The sequence below is a fragment of the Lathyrus oleraceus genome, chromosome 5 (genome assembly GCF_024323335.1).
Source record: "Lathyrus oleraceus cultivar Zhongwan6 chromosome 5, CAAS_Psat_ZW6_1.0, whole genome shotgun sequence".
NCBI classification, from domain to species: domain Eukaryota; kingdom Viridiplantae; phylum Streptophyta; class Magnoliopsida; order Fabales; family Fabaceae; genus Lathyrus; species Lathyrus oleraceus.
The window spans coordinates 580718190-580738514 of record NC_066583.1 but is presented as its reverse complement, the minus strand read 5'-3'; the positions used below and the strand labels follow the sequence as shown (position 1 = coordinate 580738514).

Sequence of the window (20325 nt, the reverse complement as noted above, 5' to 3'; positions counted from 1 at the left end):
TTGTCGGGCTCCATGTTTGCCACCCTTGCTTGTTTGTGTGTTTTGTGTTGTTTGGCGTGCGTAAGCCGAACTACAGTGGCTCTGATTCTTGTTCCAGACAAGATATGTAGGCATAAGGTGCGATACCTTATCGAGCTCGTTCCTCTTAACCCCACCTGCGTTCCCTGTGTGCGTGTGATGTTTTAGCAACCTATTCTTTATTCTAGGACGTGGATCCCGTCGAGTACGACGGACGTGAGGGGTGCTAATACCTTCCCCTTGCGTAACCGACTCCCTTACCCTGTCTCTTTGGTCGCGAGACCATGTTCTTTCCAGGTTTCTCTGAGCGTTTCCTTTCCCTATTTTGGGATAAATAACGCGCAGTGGCGGCTCTGTGTGTGTTTTGTTTTTAGCTCGCCGGTTGATTTTTCGCAGGATGCGACAGCCTCTTCACGAGTAACTGCAGCTTTAGGAGACAGGTGCATGTTTTGCATTTCTTGATTAGGGACGGGGATTTGGATAGCAGCTTCCTTCCCTTTAGTTTTTGTAGAAATATCAGCAGTTCTTGGCGTGAACACTCGGCCACTACGTGTCATTCCTGCCGGCCCCGCGATTGAAGTGACATTTGGTTCGTTGATCATCAAAGGTTGGTCTTCCTACCCCTGCTTAAAAGCTCTGGGCTGATATATCCATGGGACTGCCTTTTCATCTTCATATGCGAGCGGTGCTGGAAACTCTATCACCAATGGGCTTATAGGTATTTCCACTTTAACCTCATCATAAGGGATGTCCACCACGGCTATCTCTTCCTGGCGCTTGCTCTTGACACGACAATTTATCTGTAACTCGCCTCGATCTAGCATTTGTTGTATAAAATTCCTCAACTTTTTATTATTCTCTTCAGCAACTAGCTCCTCCAGGATTAGACCATTCTTCAGCAACGGTGCTCCTATCCTGGTGATAGGGGTTTGAATCTCTTCAACCTTACGGATAAATTTGCCTTGATCACTCTCCTCAATGGCACTGACGGAAGCATCCTTATGCGTTGGCATAAGATTGGTGTTCACGTTTGGGCGTCTCGGAGTGAATGAGACGGCCTTTGCTTCGATCAAGTCTTGTACCCGATTTTGAAATGCAAAACAATTCTCCAAGGTATGATCAGGTGCTCCCATGTGAAACTCACAATGGGCGTTAGCATCGTATCCGTGTGGATATGGAAAAACAGTTGGTTTTAACTCCCTCAATGTTAGAAGGTCCTCCTTTTGCAGATATGGGAATATTTGGCTATAAGGTACTGGTAGAGGATCAAGTTGCCTTCTTGGAGGTCTTGGCTTGAATTGCCTTGGTGGCACGGTGTTTTGCTGATGATGATGTTGCTGATGTTGTGGTTGATACACCTGTTGTTGCTGCATTGGTTGCTGATACGGTATGGGTACCACAGCGGCGATTTGGCCATATGAAGCCTGTTGCTTCCTCTTATAGCTTCTGGATATAGCGTTTGTTTCACCTTCTCTTTTCTTCGGGAAGCCTCCAGAATACTTCTTCGGTGCGCTAGGGGCTGCCACAACTCCTGGAATCTTTCCATCCCTTAACCCTTTCTCTATGCGATCTCCAATTGTGACTAGATGTGCAAAGTCGGACGCTGCACTACTCACCAATCTATCGAAGAATGGGTCCTTCAAGGTGTCCACAAATATTCTGGTCATTTCTTTTTCAGACAATGGTGGCTCTATCTGAGCAGCCAACTCTCTCCACCGCTGGACATATTCTTTGAATGACTCATTTTCTTTCATGGCCATCCCTTGTAACTCCATTCGGTCGGGTGCCATATCTAAGTTATATTTATACTGACGGAGAAATGCGTCATCCAAATCCTCCCAGCTTTGAATCCGCCCCTACTCTAAGCTCATGTACCATCTCAGAGATGCTCCGCTTAGATTGTCTTGGAAACAATGTACAAGCAGTTTGTCATTTTTGGTATGAGTAACCATTTTCCTGAAGTACATTACCAGGTGACTTCTTGGGCAAGTCTGTGCTTTGTATTTCTCGAAATCAAGAGTTTTAAATTTAGCCGGGATGACTAAATTTGATACCAAACGCATGTTCATGGCAGAGGCACTGAAGATATTATTCCCTTCTATGGCTTTGATCTTCTTTTCCAGGGTACGGAGCCTATCTGTAGCAGGATCTAGAAGTATCTTAGGCCTCGGTTGATTAGGCACATAGAAAGCATCGTACTGGTCATCTCCAATTTCGGATCCATGATGAGTAGACGTATTAGAAGGCTCCGCATGATCCCCATCTCCTTTGCCTCCTACCGGTATCTGAACCAATCTCTTCTTGGTGGGGATGAAACCCTCGTCTTAGGGGTTCAAACCTGGTGTGCTATCATTCCTTTTTGCCCTAGCTTTTTCTTCCTCAATCCTCTCTCTTTGAGAAATTGCGAGCATTGTCTCCAACAGTTGATCCATTTTCTCTTGGATCGTATTGATGTTTGTCCTCATGGTAATTTGGTTAGCCTCAATTTGCTCTAACGTCATCTTGTAGTTGATTTGCGTCTCGTATCGGTGTTGATTAGTCAGTGTGGCTGGATAAAGGGTAAAAAAGATTGGGTAAGTTTTTTTGAATTTTCATGAAGCGTGATGCATAATGAAGATGCGAACGTTATGCATATTTTATTTTCAGGGAATCATTCGAGTTTCATTAGTTGTTAGTAATTCGAAGAAACAAGAAATACTTAGAATAACAATAATGGAATAATTTTTAAACATCATTCATTCAAGTACATAACATAGGGGTCCAAAAAAGGCCACAATTCAAAATACATTTGTTAAAGGAACAAATTATAAGACATAAGGAAATTAAACTGCAGGCTTTCTGGCTTGGAGCTCTTCTAGTTCCTCCTTGAATCTCTTCAGCAACCCTCTACATAGCAGAATGAAACTGATTATGGCTGGAGGAGTACTATCTTCCTTCAACTCTTCAACTGCGTCTCTTAACTTCCATGGTAATTCTTTAGCCGCCCAATTACAGAACCCCACTAGCCCATCGAGCTTTGCACGGAACTTATCCCCATCTCCTTGCAAGAAGTCTATGGTCTTCTTAAAGGATTCATAATCTTCAATCACATAGTCTCGCTCCTTCAACCATATGGAGCTGTCTTGGTGTAATGACTCTAGCTGGTTCTTCCAATAGCTGGAAGACTCTTTTGCATCTCTTACTTCTCGACACTTCTCCTTCCATATCATGGGTGAAACCCTAGAAGCTTCGGTGGCTATATTCTTGAGTCGGCATTCCTGATCTACTTCGGTCTTTGCATGACGAACAAAATTGGTGAGTTCTTTTATCTGAGCCCCAAGTGTATCTCTTATCGTTTTGTTTTCCTTCGTGGCTAGATGCCACCAATGCTCATTGTCTTGGCATTCTTTCTGGGCTCGTCGTAATTGACCCTTAAGAGTATCTAGACAATGGTCAGCTTGTTCTAATCCCACTTTGATCTTTTTCCTCTTATGCTCCTCTTTATTGAACTTTTCCACATGTGCTTGAAGCTGTGCATCCTTTCTCTCAAGCTCCTACTTCATGGTGTTTTTCTCATTGGTGATTTGTTGGAGTCTTATCTGCAACTCTTCATTCTCTTTTTCTAACTTTTCCATGGTGATCTTGAGTTCCTCCACTTCTTCAATAGGGACATGGGTGAGCTTAGGTTCAGGAAGAGGTTCAGGTGTCCGAATGACGAAAGGCATTTTGATCATCTCCACCCTTTCCTTTACTCAATGAAAATAAGGTTCTTTTGTAATCCCATTTGCTCTCCCTAAACCAGCTTTCCCTTTTCGATTGACATTCTTCCAAGCCTCTTTGATTCGTTGGAACAAGCTAGGATTCTCAACCCCAAAGTCAATTAACAAGAAAGCTTCTAAAGACCTCGCCTCTAGAGGGCCTTCCATTGGGTAGCCAAGTTGTCTGAATGATAGAACCGGGTTAGCATTCACATATCCTTGAGTTCCAATAAGTGGTAGATTAGGGAAATCCCCACAGCTGAATATGATGTCCATGTTGCTGTATTCTTTGGAATACCAAGAAAGATCTTCGGATCGGAGTGATCCCAATCTCTGAGGCCAACTAACATCTGTCTATTCAACCCAAGCACATGTCTTTGGAAGATGTTCGAGAAACCACTGATATAATAAAGGAGCACAACAAGCAATCATTCCTTTCTTCTTAGTGTACCTATGGCTCATGTAATAGTAAACATCAGCTAATAAGGTAGGTACTGGGTTTTCAGTAAGGAAGACACAAATAGCAGCCATGTCTATAAAACCATCCATATTTGGGAACAGGACGATGCCATAGATGGCTAACGCAATAGCAGAGTAACAAGCGTCCCAACTTTATGCTTTTAATAGAGTATGAGCTCTTTCCAATAGAAAATTTAGCGAGAATCCTTTGGTATTCCCTTTGGTCTCTAGGTTAGCCTCTACTTCTTTTTCATCCATGTGAAGCGTGCTAACAATGATCTCAAGGGACAAAGATTCATCCATCCCTTCAAATAGTGGCTTATTCTTCATAGGAATCCTAACAAGACGCTCGAATTCTTCCAACGTTGGTGCTAGCTGGAAGTCTTGGAATGTGAAGCATCTTAAAGGTAGGTCATAGAATTGGGCTAAAGTGATTAAAGTTGTATAGTCTACTCGTTGGTTGAGGATGCTGAGCAGATTACCATAATTCTTCCCAAAGTTGATTCTGTATACCGGGTGCATCTGAGAGACCAAGTGACGTAAGCTCCTTAGATCGGGATCTTTGAACTTGAAAGAGTAAATGTTTCTTTTGCTTGATTCCATGTTTCTTGAATGCCTGCAACTCATGATACTCAGATTCCTTGGAAATAAAATAATATGAATGTTATGTTATGAATGATGTTATGCGTGCCACAAGTAGGTCAATATACAGGTCGTGAGAGCGGGTATCCTTGGTTACTAAACAAAACCCTTTTGGGAGGATGCTAAAGTTAAGAGGTTCCCGAAGTCATCAATCACTATTTAGGAAGGTTATTGTCATGATGAAAACTCATATGCCAATAACACCCCCAAAAAGAGTCTCGTCTGGGTGAGGCCTTCATATGGTCCCAAAGAGGAAGACTCCTAGTGGGTCCATACTACACAACTCTCGAATCCAAGGTTCTATTAAGGTTCTCAGAATCATAGATCAAGGTTAGAAATATTACTGTAAGATAGTAATATGTCCAAGGGATCTCATCTGATTGAGGCTTTCGTATTAACCCAATAAGTCTGGGACTTTTCAGGTAAATACTACATAACCACCGGATATAATGGGTTAAAAGGTCCCTAGAGTCATTGATCCAACTTGAGAATACTATCATCGTGACGAAAACTCGTTGGGCAATAATATCTCAAGAGAATCTCCTCTAGGTGGGGTCTTCGTATCTTCCCAACAAGGAAGACTCCTTGTGGGGGCCCACTATGCAACCACCAACTTAATCTTATGGTTTTTCTCAAACTCGGGTGGAGAGCCTATCTCACAAAGTACCACCAACCAGAGAACCCCAATAATACATAGCCAATAAAACATCATACAATAATTATGACAACATAATAATAACAGAATAAATAATAAACAGATAAACAAAATTAACACACAATACATCAATTAACTAAATTAGGCTTCACTCTCTTTTGCTTGGAGCTAATCCCCAGCAAAGTCGCCATCTGTCGCATCTCGAAAAAATATGATTCCTCGCGATGGTCACGGAAAAAATTATGTTCGGAAAAAGTCGCCACCGAACTTTATTATCCCAATAAAGGGATAGGAAAATATCGATAAAACCTTTGGAAAATGGAATAATGGTCGTCGCAACCATATTCGGGTTCGGGAGTGGATTACGTAAGGGGAAGGTATTAGCACCCCTTACGTCCGTTGTACTTAACGGGAACCTTTTAGTTCTAATTTTCTATTTGAGTGTTAATTTATGTTGTTTAATATCTTTGGGTTACAAAATATTAGAAACTGAAATGGATGGGAACCTCAGAAAAGGAAAGGGGAGGTTTTTTATTAGTGTGCTCGCGAAGATACATCAATCTCCTACCTGCGTATCCTTAAATAAGGAAATCAGAGCATTCGTAGTTCGGGGAACTACAGTTGGTTGGTGTTTTTTAATGAACAACTATTTAGATCATATCCTAAAGGCTAAACGTTGGTTTGTCTACTCTCAGCGGAGGCTTAAGCACTAGTTTGTTATGCGCATTAGAAAGGATTAAATGGTGTTCTTTTTGAAAAGAGTTTAGGTCACACGGAGGTGACAAGTTGGATTAATATGTTGGATGTTTTGATTGGTTGAGATATTTTTGGTTGGATGATGATCACTCAGATAGTCGAGTAAGACAACTCGTACCCTAATAATCGGGAAAAGGAATAGAAAACTCTAGACCATTTTCTGTTTCATCTGAATATTTATGAAAATAAGGTTGTATGTGGTTGACGTATTTTAGAATGAACGACAAGTACTTGAATGACTGAGTAAGACAACTCATATCCAAGCATTTGAGAAGAGGAGTTGAAAGCTCAAAACCATCTCCTTTTTCGTATAGTTTGTTAAGAAAATGATTTGATTAAGTTGTATGTTTGCGGAAAAATGACAATTGTTCGACTGACCGAGTAAGAGAACTCGTATTCGACCAATTGAGGAGTGAAGTTGAAAACTCAAAGTCAACTCCCTTTTCATTTATCTTACTGTGAAAATATTTTGATTTAATCGGGGTTTGGAGGTTTGTAGAGGAACGACAATTATTTGACTAACCAAGTAAGAGAACTTGTATTCAAATAGTCGAGGAGAAAAATTGAAGACTCAAAGTTATCTCCCTTTTTATTTCTTATTGTAAAAGAATTTGATGTATTTGTCCTTAAATGGATTAGAAATGATAATTATTCGATTAATCGAGTAAAAGAGTTCATGTTTAAATAATCGAGGAGAGAAGTTGAAAACTCAAAACCATCTCCTTTTTCGTTCCTGAATGAAATAGTATTTAATTGTGATTAGGTATTTTAATTTAACTTTTATAAAGAATATTCGATGTCGGATCGAGGTTTAAAATTTGTATTTTGTGAATGAATCGAATTTACTTAGTGAATAATTCATCTAATCGATTAATTAAAACATAATAGGTCTCATTGTAAGAAGCCCAAGAGTAAGCCATGTGAGGTTGATGGCGATGCTTTTAAAAGCGATCGACTTACAAAGGTGTTTTGAAAATGGGCTCGACTTTGAATCGAGAAATATGTGATTTATTTTCAAAATTGGTTTGAATGATTTTAAATCGGTAAAATCGACATAATCTTCTCACAAATATAACACGTCATCCATATGCATTCAAGACTTGGTACAAATAAGTAGATACAAAATAATAATGCACACACATTCCACAAAAAAAGATAAGTAATTATTTAAATTATAAATGATAATAATAATAATAATAATATTAATTAATTAAATAATTAATGAATTATTTGATTAAATAATATAAGCAATTAAATAGTAATAATATAACAGAATAATTAAATAATTAGATAATTATCACTAGGTATTAATAATAATAATAATAACAATATATATATGTAATTTTGGAGGAAAGTAAATGAAATTAAAATATTGTGTGTGTTTTTTATAACCATAATAACCTAATTGATGTATTTTATATGTATATATGAAAATATAATAAAGAAAAAATAGGTGGACAAACCAAAAAAATAAGAGAAAGTGGGTTGAGCAAGAGAGGCCCAAATCTGGGCGTTGCTGAATAACAAATGGGGGGTTTAAATAAAAAAAAAAGTCTTTGGGCCCAATCTGGATTGGCCCAAAACGAAACCAGCAAGGCCCTTAAGGCCTGGTCAACGGTTGACCTCGTGTGGAGGCTCTCGACCGTCAGATCCGTTGATCTGACTTGGTCAAACAAAGGGATGGAATCTGATGGGCAGTGCGTGGTAAGGAATTGTGGGGTGCTCACACTGGATCGCCTGGTTGACCAAAGTCAACCCAGGTGTGGCCTTCCCACACGGCGCCACTTGGCACACATGCGTCCTCTCTCAGCGCCATTTAAAAAAGAAAATGAGTGAGGTATCCTCATTTTTTCACTCTCTTTCTCTCTCTTCATTCCTACGCACTGAGTTGCTCTGCAACTCACCTCTCCTTCCCGTCATCACTCATGGCCAACACGTGCTGGAGAAGACGGTGGCGGCGGCCACCATGGCGGCGCCGCCTTCTTCTCCGGCGACCGCCACCCCAAAACCCAAATCTCTGAACACAAACCCTACTTATTTTTGGCCTCTGAACCCAAATCCGACCTCCTTTCTTCCAAAATCCGCTTCAATCAACCGGATCGGTGCTCCAAAACAAAACACCAACCTAAACCCTAACTCCAATAAACTCCCACGCCACAAACAAAAACCCTAACTTATCCTAACCACAAATCAAAAACCTAAACAGCAATAGGCAAACAGATGGAAAACCTAACCCTAAGTTTTGAAGTTTAAACTTCTATAGTCATGATTTTGAGAAATTAATAAAGGGGTTTTGTTTGATTTGCAGTGACGAACAAAAGGCATATGGATTTCAAGTGAGGAAAGGAAAGAAGAGAACTACTTGGCCTAAGTTGCGTCTGGCGACGTGAGCTTTTCGTCGCTATTTAGATAAGTTCTTCTTCCCTTCTAAATCTATCTCTGTCTCTTTCTGTTCTTTCTTCTTCCTTTTGAATGTTCTTCTATTGGATGTTGTTTTTGTTTCTTTGAGTGTTATGTGTTTAATGTTTAAAAATTATTTTGATTTCTTGTCCTTGGATTCCAAAAACCGTGTCCTACTGTTAATCTGTTTTTGATATATATGATTAATTTTTAGGTCTTGAGATAACTTGTTAGGTTATCTTTTCCAGATTTTATGGGATTGTTGTTCTGTGGTTTTATTGTTGTTTGAATTAGATGTTCATTATGATCTCCTGGGCAAAGCTCTAATCTATTAAAATCATCAATTTATTTTTCAATTGTTTTTTTAAGTGCTTATTTGATAAGCCTTTTTAATCTCTGAGTTGGTTTTGCAGGTTTACAAAAGTGAAATGACTTTGAATTGAAAGGAAGTCTGCGCCTGTTTTGGAGGTTGGAATTGGGGCGCTTCATCTTCAAACTACTGTTTTTTGGCAATGGCTTGAGGATCCCTTTTCAAACTGCTGTACTTACAGCAGCTAATTTCAATTTAACTTTACTTTATTTTGATGTTACATAGAACCTTTTTGATAATGTATAAGTGTACCTTTGGACTATTTGTAGCGCATGTGCAGTTTTAACTTAAGACCTCTTTTGGATAATTATGTAACTTTGGAATAGGAATTTTTTATGTAACTAAACTTTTTTAAACATTTAAAAACTTGCCTTAATATTTTATTTGTGCTAATAAAAAATGCTTAAACTTTATCTTAATCTAAAAATGATTTGGGCCATAATGCAATAAAATGGACTCTTAATTTGGTTACCCTTAGCATATTATTATTAACCAAAATAAAATGTGACAAAAGGTCTAATAATAAAACATGCCACAAATATTGCAATTTCAACCTTAATTACAAAACCAACACATACACATGCATATGGTGACTTGATCTAAACCAACACACGCATACTTAATAAAAATGCAAATTAGTTTAAGGATTTATGAATGGTTTAGAAATTTGGCACATATATTTGAGATGTGAAAATGAGCTTAATAACAAGTGATCATAAAAAGAATCATGTCTCTTAATATTTACTGATAATCAAATGGACTTTGGATCCGTGATGTAAGAAGATTTGAACCACACTTTACAATATTAATCATGGACATGTTTATGTGAATGAGCCTTTTTTAAAACCAAGAGATCTCATGGGTAAACCAAAATGGGCCTTGTTAACCAAAATGCACATGCCATCTCATGCTTCAGTAATAGCAATAAGAGACTAATACAACAAATGTCTTCTTAAGGATCTCAACAGATGAAAATGTCACTGAAGACTTGATGTCACTAAGGGCTGAGAAACCCTAAGATAGAACTTATGCCTTAAGATAGAGTTCATGCCTTATGACATCTGGTAGTGAATGTTGGTGAAAGATTTTTCCTTACCCGGACAAAATTGGGGTATGACAGGCATATGTTGCATGAACCAAGTATAAAGAAAAGGAGCACAGCACAACAAAGTTCCACCCCTCTTTTCATGTCGAGCGTGAAGGGCATGGTAAATGTCAGCCAAGAGAAATGGTACAGGATTTCCAGAGAGAAAGACTTATATGGCTACCTGATCCACAAACTTTTCAACGTTTGAGAAGAGCACAATCCCATGGATCAATAAAGCCAACACAACATAGAATGCGTTCCAATTTCCTTTTTTCTTGAACTTCAGAGCTAAATCTTCCAAGAGCATCATGGCAAAACCTTTGAAACCCCCTTTCTCAACCCAATTGTCTAGAACAGGTTGGACATTGATACTTAGGGCTAAAGCTATCTTCTTTGGGCCCGATTCCTCTTCGAGCTTTGGAAATGGATTGAAATCTTTCAATTTGAGACCCACGATTCTCTCAACTTCTCCCAAAGTAGGAGCTAGTTGGAAATCAGCGAATGTGAAACAGCGTAGAGGTGGATCATAATATTGCGCCAAAGAGGTGATAATCCCATAGTCAACTTTCTTAGTCAGAAGGATCAAAATTTTCCCATAGTCTTTTCCGAAATCATCACGCTTACTGAGAGTCAAATCAGAGATCAAACCCTTCAGACTGTCAAGCTTAGGTTCCTTATACTTAAGTGTGAAAGTGTTTCTCCTTGGAGTTGTCATTTTCAAGTTCTCAATTCCTGAGACAAATAAGAGACAACTAAGAGTTTGATTTTTATGATGTTAATGCAATGTATGTGGATGAATGTGATGCATTTTTTTTGTATAAGTTCAATATGCTTAAGGCATAGATAAGGCTGATTGCTTCGTATAGAACATGGTTCTCACCAGGTATGATCTAAGGTTTCAAAAAAGGTTCCTAGAGTCATGGATCCATTAGACTGTTTGCTACCTGCGACAACTTACTTTCCGGGCATCAACTTCATCTAAAGAATCTACTCTAAGTGAGGTTCTCGCATCGATCCAACGAGAAATTCAACTCGCAGACCTATGCTACGCAACCGTCTTTCCTAGTTGGACAAAGGATTAAGGTTCTACAAATGGTTCTCAGAGTCATGGATCCTAAAGAAAATATCGAAGCTTACGGCAACTTACTTGTTGAGCGACAACATCCTCTCAAGAATCTACTCTAAGTAAGGTTCTCGCACTGACCCAACGAGAAATTCATCTCGCGGATCCGCACTACTCAACCTCGTCCTATCTTATGTTTTTACACGAGACTCGGGTAAAAAGTCCTTCCCACAAGGTTTGCAATCAGAGTATCCAAGTACCAAAGCATAATGGAACCAATACAACAAATTATATCAATATGACAATAAAGATAGCAAAAGCAGGAAAAGCCACACAAGTAAACAAACAAAGGCAGACAAATGACCTAACTAGGTATGTCTCACTTAGGGAAATATTTCAGTCCCCAGCAGAGTCACCATCTATCGCACCTCGAAAAAATCAGAGCACGACTTAGCGAAGCGCAATTGAACGCTCGCATGATGGACTAAACAGAGTCGCCATCGAACTTTATTTATTCCTAAAAAGGAAAGGGGAAATATCGATAAAACCCAAGAAATAACGACAATGATTATGGTCGTCGCAACCAATATCAGGTTTCGGGAGTCGATTACGCAAGGGGAAGGTATTAGCACCCCTCACGTCCGTTGTACTCAACGGGAACCATTAGGTTAATTATGCGCGTTAGTGTTAGCTTGAAATGTTAGGCTTCTCAAGATATTAGGTGGGAAAGAAAGATAGGATCAAAAGAAAAGAGAAGATGTTTTTGGGTTTTTGCAATAAAGGGGACTAATCCTAAGTTTTTTATTAATGGGCCTGACAAGATTTTGGAATCCTGCTCCTACGTATCTCAATAGAGAACTCAAGGCTTACGTAGTTCTGGATAGAAAAATATTTGTTTGTTGGTCGATTTTAGCGAAAGCTATATTGTATTAATCGATGAAAACATTGTTTTACCCAAAACAGATGAGGAGCGAACGTATACCACACATCGAATGGATTTACAAATCAACATTCGTAAAAACGACACTTATCTCAACTCAACAATTATGGACGAAACATTGCTTTACATCACCTTAAGACAAGATTTCTTTCGTTTATGAAAAGGTTTTCCTGATCGATCGCACGACGGCGAAAAAAAGAGTTTGATTGGTTGAATGTATTTTTGGGCTTGAAAGACGAGTATTTATGACTTGCAAGCTCTTACAACTTAGGTCTAATACTCGAGATTACAACTGGATATTCCATCCAGATAATCTTTTTCTTTCAACTTTATTGAGAAAAGACGTTTGAATATTTACAAATATTTTGAAGAGAAGACGAATACTTAGGGCTTACAAGCTCTTACAATTTGGGCCTAATATTCGGGATTACGACTGGATGTTCCATCCAGGGTAATCTTTTTCTTCAGATTTTATTAAGAAAAAGAAGTTTGAATATTTATAAATATTTTGAAGAGAAGACGAATACATAGGGCTTACAAGCTCTTACAACTTGGGCCTAATATTTGGGATTACGACTGGATATCCCATCCAGGGTAATCTTTTTCTTCAAATTCACTTATGAAAATGATTTGAATATTGGGGCCTTTTTAAGAGAAGATGAATACAAATGGCTTACAAGCTCTTACAACTTGGGCCTAATATTCGGGATTAGGACTGGATATTCCATCCAGGGTAATCTTTTTCTTCAGATTTTATTGAGAAAAATACGTTTGAATATTTATAAATATTTTGAAGAGAAGACGAATACATAGGGCTTACAAGCTCTTACAACTTGGGCCTAATATTCGGGATTACGACTGGACATCCCATCCAGGGTAATCTTTTTCTTCAAATTCACTTATGAAAATGATTTGAATATTGGAGTGTTTTGAAGAGAAGACGAATACATAGGGCTTACAAGCTCTTACAACTTTGACCTAATATTCAGGATTACGACTGGATATTCCATCCAGGTAATCTTTTTCTTTAGGTTCACTTATGAAAATAATTTGAATAGAAAAGGGTTAATGTGAAGATTTGAGATTAAAATGATCGAAATACGGAGGTTTGAAATCAAAGGAAGTTGAATGGATAACCTCACAAGGACTTGATATAAGAGGACCCCAAAATAAGTCGAGCATAAATAAATAAATAAATAAGTTTTTGTTTTCGACGCACTTAAAAATTAAATTAAAAAATAGATCAAAATAAAATAAATCAACAAGGGTTTTAAAATAATTTGAATTAAATAGGGGATACAAAAATGATTAATCTAAATTAATAAGTTACAAAAATAAAATAAAATAAAATAAAATAAAGAATGACAATTCTATGAAAATAAAATTAATGAATTTAAAAACTGCTAAGGCCAAGAATCAAACCAAGGGTCTGGTGGCAAACAACGGACGCTTCAACCACCAGACCACAAATATCTTACTGGTAGGATAATACGCCAACAGATACAAAATAACATGATTCAAAATTTTCGAAATAAAAATAAATAAAGGATTGGGCCCATAATGGGCGGATTGGAAAAGGCCTGGAGCGGCGGGTCATCACCCGACCTGACTCGGCCTTGATTTCAAAGGGTTAAGAAAACCCTAATTCCATGACCGCCACCTCCCTTCATCTCCAAACGCAGCCGTGAAAAAAAACCAGGAAAGACAATTCAAAAGAGAAATCGCCCATGATTCCATGGAACAGAAATAACAAAATCCAATAACCGTGTTCTTCTTCCCCTATTTTCCAATTGCCTTAACCGAGACGGATGAACATCCGCCCAACGAGCCGACCACGACAACAAATGAATGAAAAAGAAAGGAAACCAACGAAGAACACCTAAGTGTTCTTCATCCGCCCTCTTCCATATCCAAGGGGAAATCCTTCTCAAATTGGAATACAGACTACTACTTTCAAAAGTGTGACAAACAACAGGAACGAAAGTGAGACAAACAACAACAACGAAAGTGAGACAAACAGAAAAAATATTTGAAAAGGATGAGCGAAGTTACCGGACAGATGCGATTAAAATGTCGTTGAGAAAATTGAGTCCTCTAGTTCAAGAAACCCAGTTCCAGGAAATTAATTTTTCTCTCAAAACTTCTTTCTTGCTCTTCTGTTTAATGATATTGTTATTGAGTTGTTGTATTTTTTATAGAATTTTTGTAGTTGATGGTTTTTTTGTTGTTGTCTAGGATTTTTTTCTATCAATGGCTGCTTGCTGATGATTTTATAAGGGGAGAATTAGGGTTTAAAATTGGTGGTATTGATGAAAATGGCATAAAGCAGAGGGATCAATCCTACACAATCTGTTTTTGTCCTCTTTTGTGAAACTACACAATCAGTTTTTGTCCTCTTTTGTGAAACTCTGTATTGCTGTAATTGTGAAAGGAAAATTATCACAGGAGTTGCAAATTGAAAATATGTGTTGTCTACTTTCCATTTTTTGAGTACTTTGTTGGTTCTTTTACTGCATAACAATTACTCTACTTTTATTCTTTTTGGAAATTGGTTAATTTTATGTACTATTTTGAGCATGGAACTTGCATTATATTTGGTTGTTTGTTATTACTGTAAAAAAAACTGTAAAAAAAAATGATGGCTTACAAACCTAATTAGAAAACAAATTCAAAATGGTTTGAAAAATAGTTTAAATACATGGCTTGAAAAAACATGGAAATTGGCTAAAAAAAGGATGGCTTACAAACCTAAAAACATGGAAATTGGCTTGAAATGCAAGTAACTAAAATGTGTTAACTGTGTATTATGTAAAAACATGGAAATTGGCTTGAAATGCAAGTAACTAAAATGCGTTAACTGTATGCTGTAAATATGTATGTTTTTTTAATTGTAACTAAATATTTCTCTTTTTTTAATTGTTTTGTTTTTTTCCTTATGATGTAGATAAAAAGTAACATAAAAACTAATTTTTAAATTTTTTAAAAATAAAATAAAATAAAAATAATCTAATTATAAATGCTATAAAATATTCAAATAAATTCAAATGAAATGAATAAACGGTAAAACCAAGTTAAAATTGTGAAACAAATTATAAAACAAAATGTAAAATAAAATGTAAAAAAAAATTTAAAATAAATTGTAAAACAAATTGTAGAACAAAAGAAAATTATCATTATCGTTTTTTTTTTAAATTCATATCTTAATTTGTGAAACAAAAATTAACTTGTCAATACTTATTTAAACATAACATAAAAAACTTTCTTGCTAGAAATTTAAAAATAATACCAAGGCAAACCAAAAAGAACCTAATTTTTGAGAATGCAAAGACATAACTCTAAATAATTAAAGTTAAATCTTCCATGACAAAAATCTCTAAACCTATAAGCACTCAATGTAATGCAACAAGTGTCGATTATGGGCATGTAATGTATGCAAATTGATAAATATAAATGCTTGAAATTGATAAATACAAATGCTTTTAGGCGGGGCAAAATTTAGGGTATGACACTAGGCATGACTGACTAGGGAAGGAAGATCCTCTCTATACTTTTGAGGTTGTTCAGAGCAAGATCCATTATGCATAATAACTTCTAAGTTCAAGATGAATGTCGGGGAGTCAAGTGCTTACCTTTTGTGAGTCTACCTCTTTTTTTTTGCTATTTGTAAGCTCTTCTTTCCATTTGCATGGAGGAGATTTTATTGATACAACTTAGCTTTTGTGAGTTTATTTCGTTGTCTTATGCACGAAATCATGTCTCGATGCTTACCTTTTGTAAGTCCCATTATTGCCTTTTATGTGAAAAGGATTGTCTCTGTCAAGACTTTACTTTTTTTATTTATTTCGAGATACCCAATGTAGGTTTGGTGAGTCTCGGGAAGGGTAGCCATGTTTTAAAAACTTCATCCCCGTCATTATGTATGTCGGACACCCTAAGGTTTTCGAGCCTACAACAAAGTGCACAGTTGACATAGCATGCCAAAGCCCATACCCTATGGAAAACTCCTTTAAAGTCCAGTCTCTGTATGGCAAACCTCTCCAAAGTCTAATTAAGTTGGCACCCATTTCTAAAGCCCAACTCGTTTGGCATCCCTCAAATTTAAGAAACCTAAGTTAGTCGCTCGTCAATGTTTATCACTTTTTTGAATACTCGTTTATATTTGTATCCCTTTGCTCGTCTGCACTGATATCATTTTTTTCAATACTCGTTTGTATTGATAACTCGCATGCATTTATCTTTTTTCGATACTCGTCCGTATTGTTCACCAACCTCAAAGTTGATGTTTGCTTTCTTTATCCCCAACCTCAGTGTTGATGTCAACCTTTCTTATTTCCATCCTAAGAATTGTTGCCACTTTCTTATTTCCAACCTCAAAGTTGTAGTCCCTTTCTTACTTCCAGCCTCAGAGTTCTTTCCACTTTTCTTACTTCCAGTCTTAGAGTTGTTGTCTATCTGACGATCAACCTCAGAGTTCTTGTTTATCCTTTTTCTTTTTCCATCCTCAGAGTTATCATCTATCATTTTTTCAGCCTCAGAGTTGGTGCCTATCCTTTTTTCTATCTCCTGACTCAGAGTTGTCGTTTATCCTTTTTGTCCCTAGCCTCAGAGTTGTTGTATGTCAATTTCAATCTCAGCCTCATAGTTGATGTCGATCTTTCTTAGCTCAAACCTCATAGTTGATGTATATTATTTTATCCTCAACCTCAAAGTTGATGTCTTGTCATATCTAACCTCAAGGTTAACGCCATATCTTTGTGTCCCCAACCTTAGAGTTGGTGTCTACCTTTTTTACCCCCTAGCCTCAGAGTTAATGTATGTCTCTCTTTAACCCCTAACCCCGGAGTTGTAGATAATTAGTTTTATTTCCAACCTCTGAGTTGTTGTCTCTCTGTGGTGTTCAGCCTCAAAGTTGATATATATCTTGTTTATCCCTGACCCCAGAGTTAATGTTAATCTTTCAATCCCAACGTCAAAGTTGACGTCCATCATTTGTATCCCCAACCTCACATTTGATATCCTTAAGTTCCATCTTCAGCCTTAGAGTTGTTGTTTATCATTCCTACCCCCAGCCTCAGAGTTGTTGTTTATCATTCCTACCCTCAACCTTAGAGCTGACGTCCAGCCTCAAAGTTGTTGTCTATCTTTTATCCTAGCCTCAGAGTTGTTGGTAACCATTACTCCCATTCACTAAATTGATCTTAATCGTGTCATTATCCCCAACCTTAAAGCTGATGTTGACCATATTTTATTTCCAACTGCAGAGTTGAGAATGTCCAATTTTACTCCATTGGCAGTATTGAGGTCAAATACATTTCAATCCCTAGCATACCTTTTATCGAGGAGTTCTCATTACCTTTTATATGAGAATCTCATTCCCATCTTTCTTCTTGACCATTTGTTAAGGAGTTATCATTACCTTTTGAATGAGAAGCTCAATTCCAATCTTGTCCTTTAACCTTTTTTAAGGAGATTCTCATCACCTTTTGTGTGATAAATCTACCCATCTTTCTTCTTAACCTTTTGTTAGGAAATCCCCATTTTCTCTTGCTAAGGATCTGTTGCTACCTTTTGTACGAGAAAACCATATCCCCAGCGAAGTCGTCATTCACCTTCATCTTTCTTTTTGACCTTTTGTTAAGGAGTTCTCATTGTCTTTCGCATGAGAAATCACATTTACCTTTTTGTGCTTTCTTAGCCTTTTGCTGAGATTTTCTCATATGCCTCGTGCATGAGGAAATATTACACCCTTTGCTTGCCTTTTGCAAGTCTCCTCTACCTTTTGTAGCAGGAAGTTTAACCATTTCCCAGTCAAGTTGCTTGACTTTTGCAGGATGTCTCTCTGCCTTTTGCAGAAGGTTTCAGTTTTATTTCTATATCCTCTGTTATTTGCCTTTTGCAAATACATGATTTTTTTACCTTCGTGGAATTTTGCGATAATATTTCAATCACCAGTACATGCCAAAACTTGTTAGTGAAGGCAAAAAGAAAAGGAAAAAGAAAATAAAATAAAGAGAAAGAAGAGAAAAAGAGAAAAAAAAAGAGAAAGACAGAAAGAAAGAAAGATCCATCATACACTGCATGCATAGCATATTGCATACATCATGCATAACAAAGCATCTTTATATGCAGTTGACCCATTCTCCCCACATATATTTCAGCTAATCCCCACAACCTATACAAAAGCCTATATGCCATTTCATATCTCCAATAAACAAATACTCCTACATCATATTACATTCATTCCCTAGTGAGAAAATTTATGGATATTTTGGTATTTAATCATCTCCTAGCTTGAATGTCTGAAAGTCGTTGTTATTCATACTTTCAGGTCTGAGAAGATTAAATGTGACCAATTGTCATACCCCAAAATTTACCCTACCTCTATACAACTTTCATCTGGTTCATGGCCCTAATACATGTGCATACATTCATCACTTCATCATTACATTTTCATTAGCATGATTCATAACAGGAAAGCATGCTACATGGACTCAAGGCATGGTAATGGTACTTGAGGAAAACTAGGGTTTCCAGACATCATCTTGAGGTGTGCTCAACCAAGAACAAAACCCTAATCTCCTATGCCTTTTGGCATTGTTGATCTTGGCCATTTACATTTAGGGATGATGATTCCATTTGGATCATTTGGTCAAGGTGTGATTCATTTGGTGATCATATGGTTCATGACATTGTTGTGTGTTTGATTAAAGCTTGACTAGCTATTGCATTGGCTTGATTGATGGGTGGTCATCCATTCGTTGTTGTGATCATCATCATAAGTTCATGTCATCAGTTTGTTTCATTCACAAGTTACCCTAGGGCTTGCATTTCATTGGTTCAATCCATATTAGGGCATGTCATGTTCCATTGTTGCATAGTGCAATTTCCAAATACAGGTCCTTGTTTACTTAGATGATAAGTCTTGTGTCACCATTTTGATTCATTAATCTATTGCACTTCATTTCAAAGCATTGCATTATACATTAGAAATGTATTTTTTTTTTACCTAAATTGACTTTTGATCAACTGTTGAGTTTCTGGTCAACCAGTTAACCGAAGTCAACTGACTAAACTTTGACTATCCTAAGACTAAGTGTAATCCACCATTTTAACCCATCCATTTGATATCTTACATCCATTTCATTTTTCTTGCTACTTGTGGTTAAATTGTCACTTGTGTTTGATTTTTAGACCATGTCATGTTATCATCACATTAACATTGGTTCTTCAAATGTTTTTTCATTATATTCATTCAAAGACTTTAGAAGACTTCAAGTTTATTTGGAATTTAACTTTGGAGTAGGGAAGTTTCATTTTATTTTAAGCATGTAACTTTAATAATAAAACATCCATACATGAGTGTATTTGAAATAGGAAAACAAATAAAAGGTTGATTTGAATTTGGATACACAAATGTAGTTTTAATCACATGAATCATTATTACATAAGTCTATCCATAAGCATGTTACAATACATAACACTACATTGAATAAAATTGAAAGTAAAAAAGCTTTTGGGCTATGTTGTTGCCCTGAACTTGCAGCCAACACCTATTTCCATGATGCACCTTCAAGTTAGCACAAAACAGACACCTAGAAACACAATTTTCGTGTTGGTAACTGGGTATGGTAACCGGTTACTCCTACTTCACTTATCCTCATTATACAACCCAGAACCAATGTTATCATGCTAGTAACCGGTTACACCTGCTTCGCATAGTCTTATTATGCAGCCCAGAGCAGCAACTTCCGTGTTGGTAACCGGTTACACATGCACTTACATATCAACGAACCTGCAGCAGCATGCCTTGCATCAGTCTAACAGAGCAACATCAAACACAACAGTGCAATTCACATACATAAATTCAAACATTGGCGCACCATAGCAAATTAACAAAGCATCATGGCAAGACATCATCACTTAGCATCATATGAAGAGGCCTTGACAGCAATATAGTTACCTCAATCCATCATCATGATGCAAGACAGTGGTAAGGCAGGGCATCAGAACAACAAAAATCCATCATCATGAATCCCTCTGAATTTCTCTCTCAACAGAATTTAAATTCAGCTCACAATCACTCTCTCACTCTCTTCTACAAGCAATTTCACTGACACACATTGAAACAACAATTCAACAATGCAAAAGCTCTGCTACAACATGCTGCACCAACACAAACGCAACAACACAAGTGCAGA

At 37.2% G+C, this 20325-nt stretch overlaps 1 protein-coding gene across 1 annotated transcript; it reads right to left on the bottom strand.

The window, feature by feature from the left end:
* Positions 1 to 635: 635 nt before the first annotated feature.
* On the bottom strand, positions 636 to 1808 carry LOC127082196 (uncharacterized). The gene is made up of 2 exons (XM_051022432.1): positions 1163 to 1808; positions 636 to 1081 (listed from the first exon to the last, which is right to left on the bottom strand). The coding sequence occupies exons 1-2, from the start codon at positions 1806 to 1808 to the stop codon at positions 636 to 638; spliced, it is 1092 nt and encodes a 363-aa protein (XP_050878389.1).
* Positions 1809 to 20325: the final 18517 nt, after the last annotated feature.